This window comes from Gavia stellata, chromosome 2 (genome assembly GCF_030936135.1).
Source record: "Gavia stellata isolate bGavSte3 chromosome 2, bGavSte3.hap2, whole genome shotgun sequence".
In the NCBI taxonomy this organism is placed as follows: domain Eukaryota; kingdom Metazoa; phylum Chordata; class Aves; order Gaviiformes; family Gaviidae; genus Gavia; species Gavia stellata.
In genome coordinates, this window is record NC_082595.1 from 18,971,207 (window position 1) to 18,987,524 (window position 16,318).

At 33.8% G+C, this 16,318-nt stretch overlaps 1 protein-coding gene across 1 annotated transcript in view; it reads right to left on the reverse strand.

The window, feature by feature from the left end:
* The window catches only part of DNAH8 (dynein axonemal heavy chain 8), a 145,176-nt gene extending 131,003 nt beyond the window's left edge, over positions 1-14,173 (reverse strand). Inside the window, exons 1-10 of the mRNA XM_059835831.1 lie at positions 14,102-14,173; positions 13,325-13,459; positions 10,173-10,257; positions 9,172-9,320; positions 7,651-7,840; positions 7,114-7,277; positions 5,949-6,125; positions 5,513-5,626; positions 3,070-3,177; positions 1,249-1,350 (exon numbers count right to left, since the gene is read on the reverse strand). Of these exons, the coding sequence (XP_059691814.1) occupies positions 1,249-1,350; positions 3,070-3,177; positions 5,513-5,626; positions 5,949-6,125; positions 7,114-7,277; positions 7,651-7,840; positions 9,172-9,320; positions 10,173-10,257; positions 13,325-13,345 (1,110 nt within the window). The 5' untranslated portion in view covers positions 13,346-13,459; positions 14,102-14,173. The remainder of the gene's footprint in view (positions 1-1,248; positions 1,351-3,069; positions 3,178-5,512; positions 5,627-5,948; positions 6,126-7,113; positions 7,278-7,650; positions 7,841-9,171; positions 9,321-10,172; positions 10,258-13,324; positions 13,460-14,101) is intronic.
* Positions 14,174-16,318: the final 2,145 nt, after the last annotated feature.

The following is a 16,318-nucleotide window of genomic DNA, read 5'->3' on the forward strand; positions in this document are numbered from 1 at the left end:
TATATTAAGAAAAGCCATTAGCTTAATTAAGAATGGTTAGACTGCTGGCTGCATAAGGACAGAATTTGGCATAACAGGGTAGTCTGTTTGGAACTCCTAGGGGACTTAAAGGAAATTGGTTATACAAATTAATGTATGTTGACAAGTCTGAGTTAAAGTGAGATTGAAGAATAATCCATCTTTCTCAGTCAATTATTTACTTAAAATACTAAGACCTTATCAGACATAAAAATAATGACCGGTGAGAAATGTAAAGTCTGTAATCATTGGAATACAAAAATCTTCTGTCGGTTCTTGGAAAACAGAAAGCAGATTTTATCACAATATACTGGCAGTCACCAGACTGTCTGAATATATAGGTATATATTAGAATCGGCTATGAATTACAGGAAATTAAAAAAGGTCCTTTGAAAGGAATGTTCAGGTCTTCAAGAATATAGAGATACTAGAATGAAGACCAATCACCATGATTAGAAAGTGGGCTTATATTTCTCTCATAGAATAATGAGGGCTTGCCAGCTGTAGAACAGCCAAAAGACGACCTCAATGAAATAGATTAATTAGAATCATATCATCCTGTCAGGTCACGACAGATACACTCAACACATTTTCTTTTGTACCTCTGGACCTAATTTTTAAAGGACTATGAAAATCCTATGCCTTTCTGGGTAAAATAGGAAGTCAGTAGCTGAGGTCTGATAAAGTAGAAGGTGGAGATGAAGTCAGTATTGGCAATCAGTAACCCCACAGCTGGATGTATTTTGCCATAGCATATTGCATGTGCTTAATTTTTTCTTAATGTCACCATCAGCTGAAGAAGAGGAAGACTCTCTTAACACTGAACTTTCATGGTGTGCCATGGAAACCTGGTATTGGGAGGAACTACTGTAACAAAGTGCGGGTCTATTCAAATACCAGGTTCCCCATGGTAGAGGAAGATGATACCATATCAGATACCCTCAAGAGGTAAGAATGCGGATTATGCAGGATGACAAAATTCCTTGGTCATACATATGGTGAAGATGCCAATTCCAAGGTCAGTGACGGACCACCCTGATAAAGATGAGGCCATTTTAATTTCAACAAATGCCTGTGGGCTAAGAAATGGGAAAACATTCAAAGCATCATGAAATAAAACAGTAAAGAGGTGTGAAAGTACTTGATACATATTGATATGGACTTCCTTGTGCATATCAATAGGTAATCAATAGTTTTGATATGTAAATAATAAAACACCAAAATACAAACCTTAATTTTTCCAATGACTGTTGATGACTCCTGCTCCCAGACACAAGACAAGCCACCATCTGTAATATATGCTCTACATGTTGTGACCATTTGATTTGTAACCTAGCACAGACAAATGAAAACAAGTAGGTCTCAAGCTTATAAGGAAATTTGCCTGTTTCACAAAATCTAACAAAATTCCCCCATGCATGTATTAGTACTATCAGAGTTCAGATAAATTTCACCTGTGGGAATAATAGTGTCTAAATAATATATGTAATATACACGACAAACACCCTATAAAAAGTGTTAAAACACTCCCAGAAGTGTGTTTAAGTCCCAGGAAGTATTTGTAAGCACTGTAAAGTCCATCCATACATATGCATAAACACAGAATGTCACCAAACACAACTCAAGAACAAAGATAAGTTATTTAACTCTAACTATTCTTCACTTATATTGTCATCTTTACACTTTGTAGTGTGTGCATCCTGATTTAAAAACTGCCATTAAAGAATTTTATGTCCTAGCAGTATGTCTTTACCTTGGTCACCCATTGCTATGAAAAGGAGAGAACATTCTCCTACTTCTCAACCACAAAAATCCGAAGTTTGTAATGACAGAAAGAGAGGGGAGTACAGGAGAGAATGCAGATATGGAAAACACGTCAGAGAACAGCTACAGGTACATAATATTTTTTATCTGTTAAATAATATGAACAATTTAAAACAGTTCTCCTGACACATGGGAGTACTGTAAGGAGGTCTTAAGAATCCCGAACTGAATAAAGATGGAAAACCGCCACAACAAAGGCAGCCTCACACTGTAATACAATAACGGGTGAAGTTGTAGATAGGACCTCTAGTGTCACATCTGGTGATCTTTAAATGGAAGCAAACAGTAAGGTGGACCTTAAACCACTAGATTAAAATAGAGCTTTTTTCTTTGTTATTTCTTAGCACAGCTTCATGTGACCAGTTTGTTAACAGCCTCTGTAGCTCAATCCCTTAGACCATTAAATAATAGACACTAGCAAGTGTCATAAACAAAAACACAATTACATAACTGGCAATATAAACATAATCTATACCCAAGATCTGATGTATGGAAACAGTCCCAGCCATGGATAAATATAGCCTCAAAAAAGCACATATTTCTTAATAGAAATAATAATAAAAAATAACATAACAGATAATTAAAAAAAAAGTTGTGTAATGATGGTCTACTATGAATTTCCCCTATATGCTTACTGGGAGATGTGTATTTTGGTTATAAAAGATTTCTTTGTTCTAAAACCATTAAACAAACCATCTTTTCCTGCAGTGAATACCTGGATTCTGCAAAAGACATTGGTATAATTACCTAGCTGGTCTTAATTTTCTGTTTAAGGTGGCAAACTTTACGACCTGAGATTCAGTTAACTTTCCAAGTATGACTTGCTTCTGAAAACAGGAACCTTTCATCTTTCATACCTTTTGGTGGAATAGCCTAGTCAGACCAATGGACATCTGCTTAATTAGGTCTTCAAGGCTGATAAAAGAATCTTTGTGGATTCAGTGATTTAGAAAACAACTGAGCAGATTAATTCTGATCAGGAGATTAATCAAGAAGATAAGAAAAAAATTAATTTTGCTGAACCAAGAACAACAACAAAGTTCCTTCCAGAAGACAAGTCTCTAATCCAAGTTCAATCCTCTCCTGATCAACAGACTTCTTTTCCTTTCCTGTGCGTACACCCATTATTTATTAACATTTTTTAACAAATGTCCTACTGATTTAAACAAAATGACCTTTTTTCTGAAAAACACATATAATAATTAATAGTATACTTAATGTATTTACCTTTATAAACAATGATGTAATTCTCTCAGATGTATTGTAATATCTTGAAACACTGTGAATCATTCGTATAGCATTTATCAAGTTTGGTATTCTATGTGTCATTGATACCTTAAGGCAGAGTTTTGAGAAAAAAATTTACTTTCTATTCTTAGCAACTATATTTCTTTTCTATTGACAACTTCTAAATTACATTTTTCCCTTAATCACATAAACCAATCTCCAAAATGCCATGGCATCTTAACAAAAGGTTTCTTGTAGAAAAAGCTAATCATGCTCAATAAATTTTTAAACCTCAACTAATAAAAACAATAAAAAACCTCTTAGATTATTTTGTGAGAAATCAGATTAAAGACATTAATATGAATATTTTAATGTGCTATTTTGATGATCAAAACTGAACATTGATTCAAAAAGTACAGGTTGCATTTTTAGGCACAAAAGGAAGTATTCTTCTGGCAGCTGACAGTGGCTGTCTGTGATTAATGCCTTTGTTTTCCTTCAAGTACAGTTGTTAAATATACTCGATGCAATTACATTATGATAACAATCATTACATAAAATGTTTCATTCAGACAGTTCACAAAACTCATGAAATAATTGTCACAATGTTAATTTCATTAATAAGTGCCTAATTCATTCAATCATCATATGAAACTTCTAAATCTTTCACACATTTAATGAAATCATTGTTTATATCATTAAAATCAAACTATGGTATTACAAGTATTCTGTAATTTAATCACTTCCAAATTATTTTGGAAAAAAGAGAAAAAAGTTAATCAATGATAATTCATTAACATTATCAGGGACTTATCAGAGTTGCAATTCAGAACAGAATTTTGATTGTCACCCCTCAACAGAGAAGCCAAGCTCCTGGAATTAACTTCGGGCTGCAAACTCAAAGTAAACACACTAATACTGTGGATAGACATTTGCATTTGGCAGAAGAGTGTGAAAGAAAGGCTATATGGTGTAAAACCAACCCTCAGTGTCCACATGTTGTTCATCATCACCACCACCACCTCCCCCAAATGCAATCAGGAGATTCGTAGTCTACTGGTTTTCTTTTTTAATCCTTGACAAAAAATAAAATCCTGAGTACCAGACTGTATACAGATTTCTGATTCAAAGTCCCTTGTTAAACAGTCAGTCTAAATTTTCATATAGTAACCCACCTCAGCTACAAATGTGACTATGTGTGATACGGCATACGCTAAATGCCATATTTTATGCAAACACTAAATATCATATTAAATCTGCATGTACTCCATTCCTGATCCACTAATATTTAAAATATTTTTCAATATCAAATATTAAATTCAACTCAATCCAGAATGTAGTTCTTTTTAAAACAGGATATATTTAACTTGGATGTCATTATTTTTAAGTTGAATACCATAGAAAATTCTACCTAAATTATCTTGATCTCTGGAACAATGTTCCAAGAGATGAAACAGAAATTCACATGTATACAAATTGTTTCAGATTAAGCAAAGAACTACAGTTAACTATCCTGTATTAGTAAAATTGTGAACTCTTCAATGTGTTTCCATCCACAAATGTCTGTCTTTGTTTAAAATAAAACTAATTTTATCTTAATAAATCCTATGAAGCAGCCATCATTATAGCCTGGTACCTGGCACCCTCTAGTGATACTCTGAAGAGCAGAAGATAAACAGTATTACTAAGCAGCTGTTTATCATACTCCTCTCTTCTACTATTCCATGCAGTATCAGCTCTATGTCATATATTATCACAGTCTTTTTGCTTCCCCTCAGCTAAAACTGAGCCATTTTTCCTAGGGTATTTCCTCCTTCAATCCTATTCTGCAATGATCATTAGAAACATATACCTGTTAAAATAATTAATAGTTAATATACCTAATAACTGATACCTTGAACTAGGGCTGACTAGTGCACATGGACAACCAATTATTTAAATTCTGACTAGCTGGTACTTGTGCAAATAGAAGTAGCTAATAGTGTTTTCAATATAAAAATATTATTTTATTCATTTAGGACCTCATTACATTTCATTATTCTCTATATAACTGAAATTTTGGTACTTTGGTTACAGCTGTGTAATTATTCATTGGCATATATGGAATTTTCAATTAACAACATATTTTGAGATTCTTGTATTATAAAATATGTACTTGGTTTAGCTCATTTTAAAAATAATATTGGCAGCAGGACTGACTAGGCAATCATATGTATTTATGTTTATTGATAAAATAGATATTTTAAAATATTCTATGTCATATATAATAAACTAATGCTTTAACATTTAGCTTGATAGGCTTTTAGAAAAAAAAAATCAGAAATATAGAAAAGTAAATTAGAAAAATTTACTTTTAAGCCAATACAAAGAACATTTCTTTTGCTCTGGGCATTCTATGTAAATACCTAAACTATGCTTAAATAATGCTGAAAGGCATACTTACAAGATCATAGTTATAAAGGGGCTGACAAACTTTTTCAAGTGTGCATAAGTACTTCACATTATCTTTAGATTCATTTGCTGCATCTGTGATTCTGGTATCTAACTCTTGCCACATCTAGAGGGAAAACAGTACTGTAAAAAACTTCATACACAGTGAACTATTTCTTTAACTTGCACTGATTTGCCAAAAGTAAACCCTGGTAAATTAATTTTTAAAAGGCATTGTCAAAGCAGGCAATAAAAGTTATTTTCATTTGTCTGCATCTCGAAAAACGTCTTGTTCTTTCTCTTAATATATTAAGCACACCAGCACCATACCCAAATTTTCCTCTCAATTTTCCTTAGGAAATCTCTCTTAGATGCAATGAAACAAAATAAATATCGCAAGCTTTGTCTACTATAGTAAAAAGCATCATAGAAAAGAACAAAAGAGTTACCCTTAGTAGTTTAGAATGTCCAACGTTCAGAACATTAATGACAGCTCTGCACTTTGATCCTTTGATCTGCTCAATAATAAAATTAAATTTAGCAGACATACATTTCCAGTGCTCTAGTTCAGTCAGCGGACCTGAATCATCAGCTTCCTTCCTCATCTGCTTACTCTCCATCAGAACCTGCAACCAATTTGAAAAAAAATTAATGTCTACTATAAAGAATAGAAAAATCATTATAAAGAAGAAGAGAAGAAACACTCTAAGGATACTAACTTAAAAAGGAACAAGCTTGCAATTATTGACACATGAAAATGGTTCTGATTTGGAAAAGCATCTGAAGTCTGAATTGCACTTAATCATATTCTTAAACTGAAATTAAGTTAAGTAATACATATGTTCAACTGCTGTCATAAACTGCGTGAATCTCTGCATATATCCATATTTTTTTTCTTTAATCAGAATCTATGGATTGAAATGCACCAACTGTAACATCACTTAAAAAACTTGAAGAACTATTTGAACAAAAACATTAAATATCACACATAAATGTACTCATTTGTATGTTGACAAAGGTGCAGTCAGCTCTTTTTACATGTCTTTTACATTTTTATGCTTGTGAGCTAAACATAAGGGCATACTATGCTTAGGATAAGTAGAGCATGTCCCAGTCTACACAGATTCCATATTTTGACAAAGTGTTCTGTGCTTTAATCACGGAAGTCTCAGACACTAATTTCTTGGATAACTGAGACCTTACCATGTAAGATTTACATGGGATGAAAAATGCCCTAATTGGCCTGGTCAAAGACCTTTCTAAGATTAGTATCTCATACCATGACTGGCAGCAGAAACTTAACAGGTAATGTATAGAGTATACCTAACTGTATATATATATGGTCCTCGCCAAGGTTATTACTCATGCATCCTTTTCTCTTCTTCTTACTATCTGTGTCTTAATTATTCAGAAACTCTTATTCTTGCTAGACTGTAAATTCCAATGGATAAGGACTACCTACTTAACTTCACTTGTGCATAGAAGCAAAGCACTTGTCTTACTCAGGTGGAGATGCAGCTGAAGACTTCAACTAACTTCAGGCAAGTCTCATATATAATTTATAAATATCTATCCATATTCATGCCGGATTGATGCATTAAAACAACAACGTACCTGTTCAATTTGTCTATACCATATCATAAGTACTTCCTCTAGCTGGTGAACCATGTCAAGATTATCAGCTGCTGCAGTTACTTTCTCAAAGGACTGAAGTTCAGAAAAATTAATGTAGTCTATTTTTTTCAACTCAACAGTTCCTTCAATGCTTGTTATAGCTCCTGAAAAAAAAAACAAACCACATTACAATACAGAAACACTTAAGACTCTAAAATTAATTTCTACCACTGTGAACAATTTAAATTTGGGAATGTACGTCTGCAATCAGTGTTGTTTCAAATAATAGCCATTTTACTGCACTCACATAAAGCAGAAAATTCTTACTTTAAAACTAGTGTTCCTCCTTACAAGTAACATATCACTGAATTATTTTCTCAAGTAAATAATCTACTCGTATTTATTATGCAAGTAATTGATAATTTTATTTTTCCTTGCAGAATGTGAAAAGTTCCTTACCTAGATACTACTGCCTTCAAACGGAAATTCTTAAGTAGAATTCCTCTAGTTTCATTGCTTCCTAAATGCAATGCTTACCTTCTAAAAATGAAAGGTATCTGTTAATTGTTTCCACAAAATTCTGTTTGTCTTTTGTATCCTGTTTGGTCTGACTTAAAGCACCCCAATTATTTGTTGCAAGGATAGCAGGGAGAAAAATCTTTTCTATCATACTTCTAACACCACATAGGAGTCCTTCAGTGGCATCCCAAACACCAAAGAATATGTCCTGCATTGTAACAGAATGATTGTTAGTAATGCAGTAACTTAGACTGGAAACAGTATTATAAAAAACAGTGTATTTTTTTTTATAAAGGCAACCCAATTTGCTAACGAAAACTTTAATCTAAGGAGACAAAATCTGTACAAAATATTGATACCCATATTGTGACCGTAAGATACTGTTTTCAATAAAAAAGTGAAGTTAATAATAATTTAATACAGTTTTAAAAGGCTGCCAGGTTATATTTTTGTAATTTCAGTTATTTCTCTATCATACAGAGAGTTCGGAAATTTTTAAATAGTACATAACAATTAAAAACATTCTAAATGTCCCCATCTACAATTAGGTACTGAGTAATGAAATGCAAGTAGCAAAAATGCTCTGACTGACCATATCTGAAATTATGTTAGAAGCAATTATCTGACTGAATGTATATTACTTTGGGTCAGCTGAAATTGTTGCCTACTCTCCAAAACTAAACTTTACAAGTTCTGACTATTTTTAATATTCCAATATTTTAGATGTCCTTCAAATCAACAAATATTAACATACTTCATGTAACAAACACCCTAAAATATAAATTTCCTTTTCTCATCACTTCAGTAAGGAATTTTATGCAAGAGTAATATTTATGACCCCTATTGAGACTCTTGATAAAGACAGATCTGTATCTTACTTCTAATAGTGCTTTTCCCCCTTCACCTCGGCTCTCAAAAGGAATAAAACATTTTTAATATATAAAGTATATAAATTCATAACTGATTTTCTGCCTGAAGAATTTGAAATCATATTAATTAGAAGATACATATATAGGACTGATTCTTATCAATTTAGAGTCCCTTGAGCACTGCCCAAGTATTAAGATGCGTAGTTTGTCTCGTAAAGAAGAAAAACCTCATGCTGCATAATTTACGTAAGATAAATGTGTATTTCACACATTCAAAGACACATAAAAGAGAAAGGTACAAGTAAACTTTTCCTTTCCTGGTATTTGCAACAAAGTCTTCTCAGTGTCCTTCTAATTTAGATATTTTTATCACATCTAAAATGTACTTAGTGGCTTTAACCTCCTCAAAAACAGCAAGGAGAATGAGAAATTAATCTAAATGCTGACTTCTTTAACAAGAGTCCTGTAAGACACAGAATTCACAAGATATCCTGACTATTTGCTGAAGTAATACAGCTATTCAATGTGTACTCAAAAAGGAGAGCAAAGAGCATGATATAGCTTAACACTCAAAAACCACAGTTACCAATAACTTTAGTTATGTGACAATAATGAAACAAAAATAGCTACTTTAAAAGTTTTTAGTTTTTTAAAATATGTGAGAGAATACCTCATGTATTGTTTTTGCACTTATAGGGCTGTCATTCTTACAACGAACAAAAAATAAGCATAGTCCTATGAATTTGTCTGGTGTATTGTCCACATACAATTGCATCATTTTACTTCCTTTTACAACTCCTGGAACTGTCCGACCACATTCTGAAAAGAATTTCATAGGCGTCACTATTTTTAAAATTAAGGGTATTATAAAATGCTTAAAATGAAGATAATGAAATAAAATTTCACATAGAAATAATTTATTTTGTTCTTTTGTGTTTAAGAGTACCAAAACCAGTAAAATTTGTGGCTGTAATTAACCACACAATTAAAAACCTACACCAAACATATAACACATGTCTTACAAAGCAATTTTGGTGCATTGTACTGCACTGAAAAGGGAATTGGCTCAGGCCCATCATTCTGGATTACTTTGCTGGTGACTGAGGTACTTTGTTTATTTGCATTCACCCTATCAAACAAGATGTCATACCCAAGAGAGAAAATAGAGAATATGAGATACCCTCAGGTCCTCTGTGGATATAATCCTATGCAATTTGATCATTTCATATAAATAGGTAAGGGAACAGCATGTTCAATGCTTAGAGAATCATTAGGGATTTTAGACATTAAATTCTAATTCTCTACCAAGCATGTGAAAACTGAAAAATTTCCACTATTTATAATAAATGCAAATTCAGACAGGTTTTGTGAAAGTGCTTCCTAATGAACTGGGGGCATAACTCCTGTAAAAAAAAGTTGCAACCAATTTAAGATTTCAGAAGAACTTATCCTTTTATAGCCTTCCTTCCAAGAACAGCTAAAATGGACTGAAATTTTTCTAAACAATTTGACTTGAAGCAAGCATTTAAAATATGAATTTTCAGTCCATATAGTAAAAAGCTGCAAAATTATGAACAAGTAAAAACCGATTTTATTCTGGGAAACATTAAACAAAATTAACAATAGAAGACACTGTTACATCTGCCTGTATTAATATTGCTAAAAATGTACCTATTCCTGGTGCTTCTCCTTCTTGATAGAAAACTTTCAATGTTTTACTTCCTCCCTTGGCAAAAAAAGAATCAAAGGCTTCCAACTGTTAAATGAAAAAGTGAATACTTGTTACTCAAAATATTTTTATGTGCCTTTAAGACATACATGCCATTGTTTAAAGTTTTGGTGGCATGTAATGTTTATCCTCAAACATTAAGAGGAGTTACAAACCAACATAACAGATATTTCAAATACTGCCTTCAAGTACTGAACATGCACACACAGGTGGCCTAGCTCCTGATAACTGTATATCAAATGTTTATGGTCTTGTCCAGTAATGCAGACACTGGAGGATATTCTGTCACTCACAGAGATCTGTAAGTCTGAAGTATCAACTGGAAGTTAACTGGTCACAAGAGACTTAGAAACATACAGAGCAGATTTGCATGACTTGACATACCCTGCTATTGCTCCTCTACCCCAAATGTAAAAGATTAATTTGTAAAAGAGGAGTAACACGACATATGAGGATTTTATTCTGGAGACATGAATTGGCCACATTGGCTCCAAAACATTTTCATCATGACAAAGATTTTGCTGACCTCTGGAAGGACGACGACATCACATCTGAGGGAGACCATGCTGCCCCATAATTAGCTTCCTGTACCTGTCCATAAACTGGCCACCCTAGAAAACCATGAGTCTCTAGATGGCCATTTTGATTTTGTCATGTTATGAAAGGTGCTTTGGCTAGTAAGGATGCAAAGCTTTGAAACAAATACTATGTATGGATTATCATTCTGAAGAACTTGCCTGAAATTATAGCTAGGGTTTCTAAAAATCTGAATTTTCAAACTGCCCTAGGCAATTTACATGTCCTGGTAAAACCAGGATATGCGATTTAGCAGGAAGTGAACAAAGCTCTGAAAAGCACTGAAAGAAGGTTTGGAGGAGATCAGAAGGTACTGATCTGGTCAAAATCCAGCTTCTTTCACAGTCTCTGTAGTTATCTGCAAGGACAACTAACTCAACAAGATGTGACTGGGCATTCAAACTGTCCAACTGAAGGGCTCAACCTTGGTAGTGAGATCTCCTGTCTTCTCCCCATGAAAAAAAGTCAGAAATTTAGCTATCAAGTACGTCTGGAGATGCATCACCTGTCCAAGCACAAAGCATACACCTCTAGATGTGGTGTGTTTCTTATGAGCATGATTTTTTTCCCCAAAATAAACAAATATAAAATCTGAATCGGAACAGTGATAGGAAAATGAGGGACACCCAGGTGGAAAGAATTTAAACCCAACTCTCTTGAGAAGACAACATTGTGCAAAAATAAAAGAAGTAAAAGCAAGACAGCTCTAGAAATGCTGTGCTTTCACTTTGTTAATAGGCACTAGTGAATAACTGGGTTAAAACTGAGAAAAATACAGCGAAAATACGCCCCCCCCCCCCCCAATAGTGAAAGAAAAGAAAAATTGGTAAAGTACTGAAAGAGCAATGACAAAAATCAGAAAATGATTCACTACTACAAAAAGCACTCCAACCTGAGAGCAAGAGAAAGGCGAACAGTAACTTTTGGGCTTATATGATTTTACACAGGAGGTAAGACATGAGTTGTCCCTGTGGCTACTGCTTCCGCAAATAGCTTCAGGTCGATGTGGTACAAACACTCACAGATGTCAAAGGCATGATATGTATATGGGAATTTACTAACTGACAGTTTGTTAAATGACAACGTTGACACAGACCCATCAGTCTAAACTGTTTACGAATAAACTGAAACTGGAAAATTTCCAACCGTAAAACATTTCCAGATGGCCCTGGTGAAAGAAAAAAAAAAATCCCCAAAACCAAACAAAAACTAAAAAAAAAAAAAAGCCTTAAGAGCCCAAAGGTTCTCAAGTGTCTGAATTAATCAAATTCAGTGTAGAATAGCAGTTTTACACAAAGTCAGGATAAAAAGCCTTAAGAACCCAAAGGTTCTCAAGTGTCTGAATTAATCAAATTCAGTGTAGAATAGCAGTTTTACACAAAGTCAGGATAAAAAGCCTTAAGAACCCAAAGGTTCTCAAGTGTCTGAATTAATCAAATTCAGTGTAGAATAGCAGTTTTACACAAAGTCAGGATGATCTAAAAGTATATACCATTTAGCAACTGCAAAAAAAAAGGAAATGTTAGTTGATTGACAACACTTAAAGCACCTCTATGTTGTGTAAGCATAAGAAAAAACAGGACTGTTTAAGTACATTTTATGATATATAAATATCACTAAAGAAACAATAAACAACAGATTTGGACTGGGACTAAATTTGGCTTGTAAGTGAACAGCTGAAGTGCTAACAATTGATTTGTTTGATCCTTTGATCAAATATCCGGCTGAGTTTTGAATGCTGAGTGGAATCTCTCTAACAGACAAAAATAACATCTTGCAATCAGAGAAGGCAAGGGTCATATCTTTTCAAATACAGACATGCCAAGTTTTGACACTCTACTAAAAGAACTGTTTACCTGGTTGCTCCTGTTTGTTGAAGCACTTTGAAACACTATGAAAGTCACAACACTAAAGACACACAAAGAAAGACTGAGCTTTCAGAAGTTCCACAGGTTTGGGATCTACTCACTCTACGAACACACAACCCCATCTTTTAAACATTCAAAACCAAACAAAGCACTCAAAACTGGAAATTATTTAATGGGTCTTTCCAAATGTAATTACATTAATTAAATGGTGCAGGATTAATCTTCCCTCTTATTACTAAATAACACTCTTAATTTTCAAAACGTTCCTATGAAGTTACACATATTTTTGCAGAATCTTTGGCATTTCAGTGAGGACTATAATAATGTCAGGCTGAGATGGATGAAACTTGTTGGAACTGGTGGATGTGACAAGAATCCCTTGGGTCAAAATAACAGCGGTAATTATATTTTCCTGGAGGTAAGAAAGATGAAAAAGCCACAATCAAAAACCCTGGGAATAGTCTTCTGGAAGATTTGCAAATAAGCTGTATGATTTAGTCAGGTATCATTTTAGATGAGTTGTGTGTCTTATTAATCACATTTCCTGGCAGAAACAATCTAAATGATGGATGACACTTCATATCAAAGGGGCAATCTGCTACATATTTTGACTAATAATTAAAATCAACAAACATACAGAACAGACTCACCGAAGGGGCATCCAAAATCATTTCTTCCACAGTTGTTAAGTCTAAACCTAGCCTGACACTGAGAACTTCAAATATGTATTTATATGAAGCATCAACTTTTGTTCTTCGATATTCTCTTGCTTCTTTGTATCGAGCCTAAAACATTAAACATGTCTTTCAAACTAAGAATATACAAAGAGATCGCAACAATAACCTGCTACTTAACTTGCAACTACTGCTGAAATCTACTGTCTTGTATTATAAGACTACATAACTGCTCTACTGTTAAAAAATACCTAAATTTTCAGAGGCTAACAGAAGAACAAATTATTAAGAATTATTATAAAATGTAGAGTCAAGTCTGAGGACATGTCAAGGAAAAGCAAACGTAAAATATACTAAAGCTAGATTTTAAGATATTTGTGTGCCATATTAACTGGTTTTATATTAATACAGAAAGGTCACAAAATCAATTTAAAACTAAATTATCTAGAGTGGGCAAATATTCACAGGAGCTAAGCTGGGTGCAGCTTTGCTTCAGTGTAATTATTCAGTTCGTATCTCCTGCTTCCTTCCTCTATTACTTTAAAATAAAATCTTAAAATACTGCAAGCATTAAAAACAAAGACTCACTCCCTCTCTAGCAGAAATAATTTAATAAAAGAACTGAGTATAAACAAAAAGGAAAGGGGGGAAAAAAAAAAAAAAAGAAAAAAGATACAATTAATATAAACTGAACTTAATAATCTGAGAAAAGAACTAGAAATCTATTTCAAGACCTAAGGTTGAATACTAAACCTTTTTTTCTTTTAAAACTTCTTGCAAGGACAGAACTCCACTAGTGTTCCGGCAAAACCTAGACAACCTTCGGCTTGCAACAGAAAAAGACTCTTGGGAAGAGGAAAAACTTGCTATTTGTCGAGTATGGCGAATAGATCTGGCTACAGCATCTTCTGATGTAACAGGAGCAGGCACAGAACTCTCTGCAGTGAGATTAGGCCCAGCACTATTTGTGGCAGCAAGACTGGGCCCAGCATCTTCTCCAGTGCTCGAACTTCCTTTATTTTTTTTTTGTACACCTTCCATTCTGAAATTTGCAAAAAAAAAATTGTGTTTATAACAATCCAGATTTTTCAAGTCCACCTTTTCAAGACTACCAGAAGGAAGAGGAAGGTAGGGAATAAAAACATGAAATATGAGAGCATCTCAAAACTGATTTACCAGGTATATAAATTTAATAGTCTCATCAAGCCCTCTTCAAGTTCTTAACATAAAAGACATTTATATAAATTTTTGATAGGTTACAAATGTCAAGCTGAAGATGATTACAGAAAGACGGTTTTAAAATAATTTACCATATTTTGTGGAGTGAACAACACTCTATATAATAAATAAAATTTTAAAAATATGAATACTTTCACTGAATATCTGTTTACTGATAAATAAAAATGGTTTAGAATATAGACGGTTTGTTTAAATTTTAGTTTGCAAAACATACACACATATTCAGCAACTGAGCTTACAAAAAGCCTTGCATACACTTCCATACCAGGTCTTAAATTATTGCTCACATGAGCACTTACACATGATTTTTATACAAATGCCCCACTATGCATAATATTTTTACCATGTGTGTTTGCAGAATTAATGCAAGATGGAGGGTGTTGGGTAGTATTTTTCCAGTGGAAAAAAATTAATCTAGTATCAAACATCTTCAGCATCATGAAACAAGAGTCAGACTTTGTCTTAATTCTGTGCCTAAGCCCTGGAACACTGCAGTTCATAGGGAGCGGATGCCATTCTTCAACAGGAGGAAGAAATTTCTCAGTCCATCACCTGGTGGCCAGGGACTAGCAGGTTAATCGTCCTAGATGACAATTTCTAAAATGGCCCAAAACAAAGTATATTCGTGGCTGACTGCTAAGCAGTAGACTATCATGCAAAGGTGGCTCCTTTCATTTTCTTTCCCTTTCTACTGCACTAGCACATAAGCCTAGGAAAGGTTTGGTTTGTGAATGCTGAGCCCATGATCCAGGTCCACAAAGAAACATCTAAATCCTCTCTCTCCATATTTTCTTGTTATGGGACATACTCATCCACTTGTATTTGGTAGCTACCATCAATCCCATCCAGTAGATCTTAACACTCATCAATACATATAGAAAATTAAATTTTTTGTTCATTGTGCTCAGATCTACACACAAATGGAGCAACTAGTTTTAAGACACTGTAATAATCAGTAGAGCTATACCTAAAGTCTTTACCTTGTGTCTAATTTTTCCTCTAAAAGTAGCTTGTACAGTTTCACAAGAATGTTATAACAGAGAAATATTTTATAAAACAAACGTTAAGATATGCTGTTAAGGTCATACCCAGGATAACAGATAAAAACAAAAGCACAGAAATTGCTATTCCTCTCAGAGTACTATTACCGTAAGGATTAAAATAACTATCAGGAATTACCTAGTAGTTCTTGTGAGGCCTTAAGGCAGCCAATCACAGCTGTAACTGTGTTATATACTCTCTTAGAAGCTACTGCCTGATTCAGGAAATAGAAAATCATAAGCAAGGCTAACATGAAAAGCAACACCTGGTGCTAGATCACTATCTCTTTATTTTTGCCCATGATTAGCAAAGTGGCCACTGTTCTATGAACTTTGACATGCAATCACCTGTTACAGAAAATGCTTGTCTCTTTCTTGAAGTAAAATTACTAAGAAAAAGCAACTTAGGAAAGTCATGGAAAAAAAGGAAAATGTAAAATCTAACTTAATTAATTCCTTTCTTTTCTTTCATGTTTATCTGGCTGGGCTGGTCATCTATAAGGTTAGCAGTGGTACTTTCCTCCTCAATGCTCATGTGGAATAGGTTGGACGTTAATTTCCTTGCCTTTTAACTGGTCCTCTTGAAGTTGGACAACGAAGTTGATACCTTCCCCTAAAGCTCGAGATGAGAGAGGTGGAGTTCTCAGAGCTTGTTTTAGAAAGAAAGACTACATTGTATTCTGGCATCCTC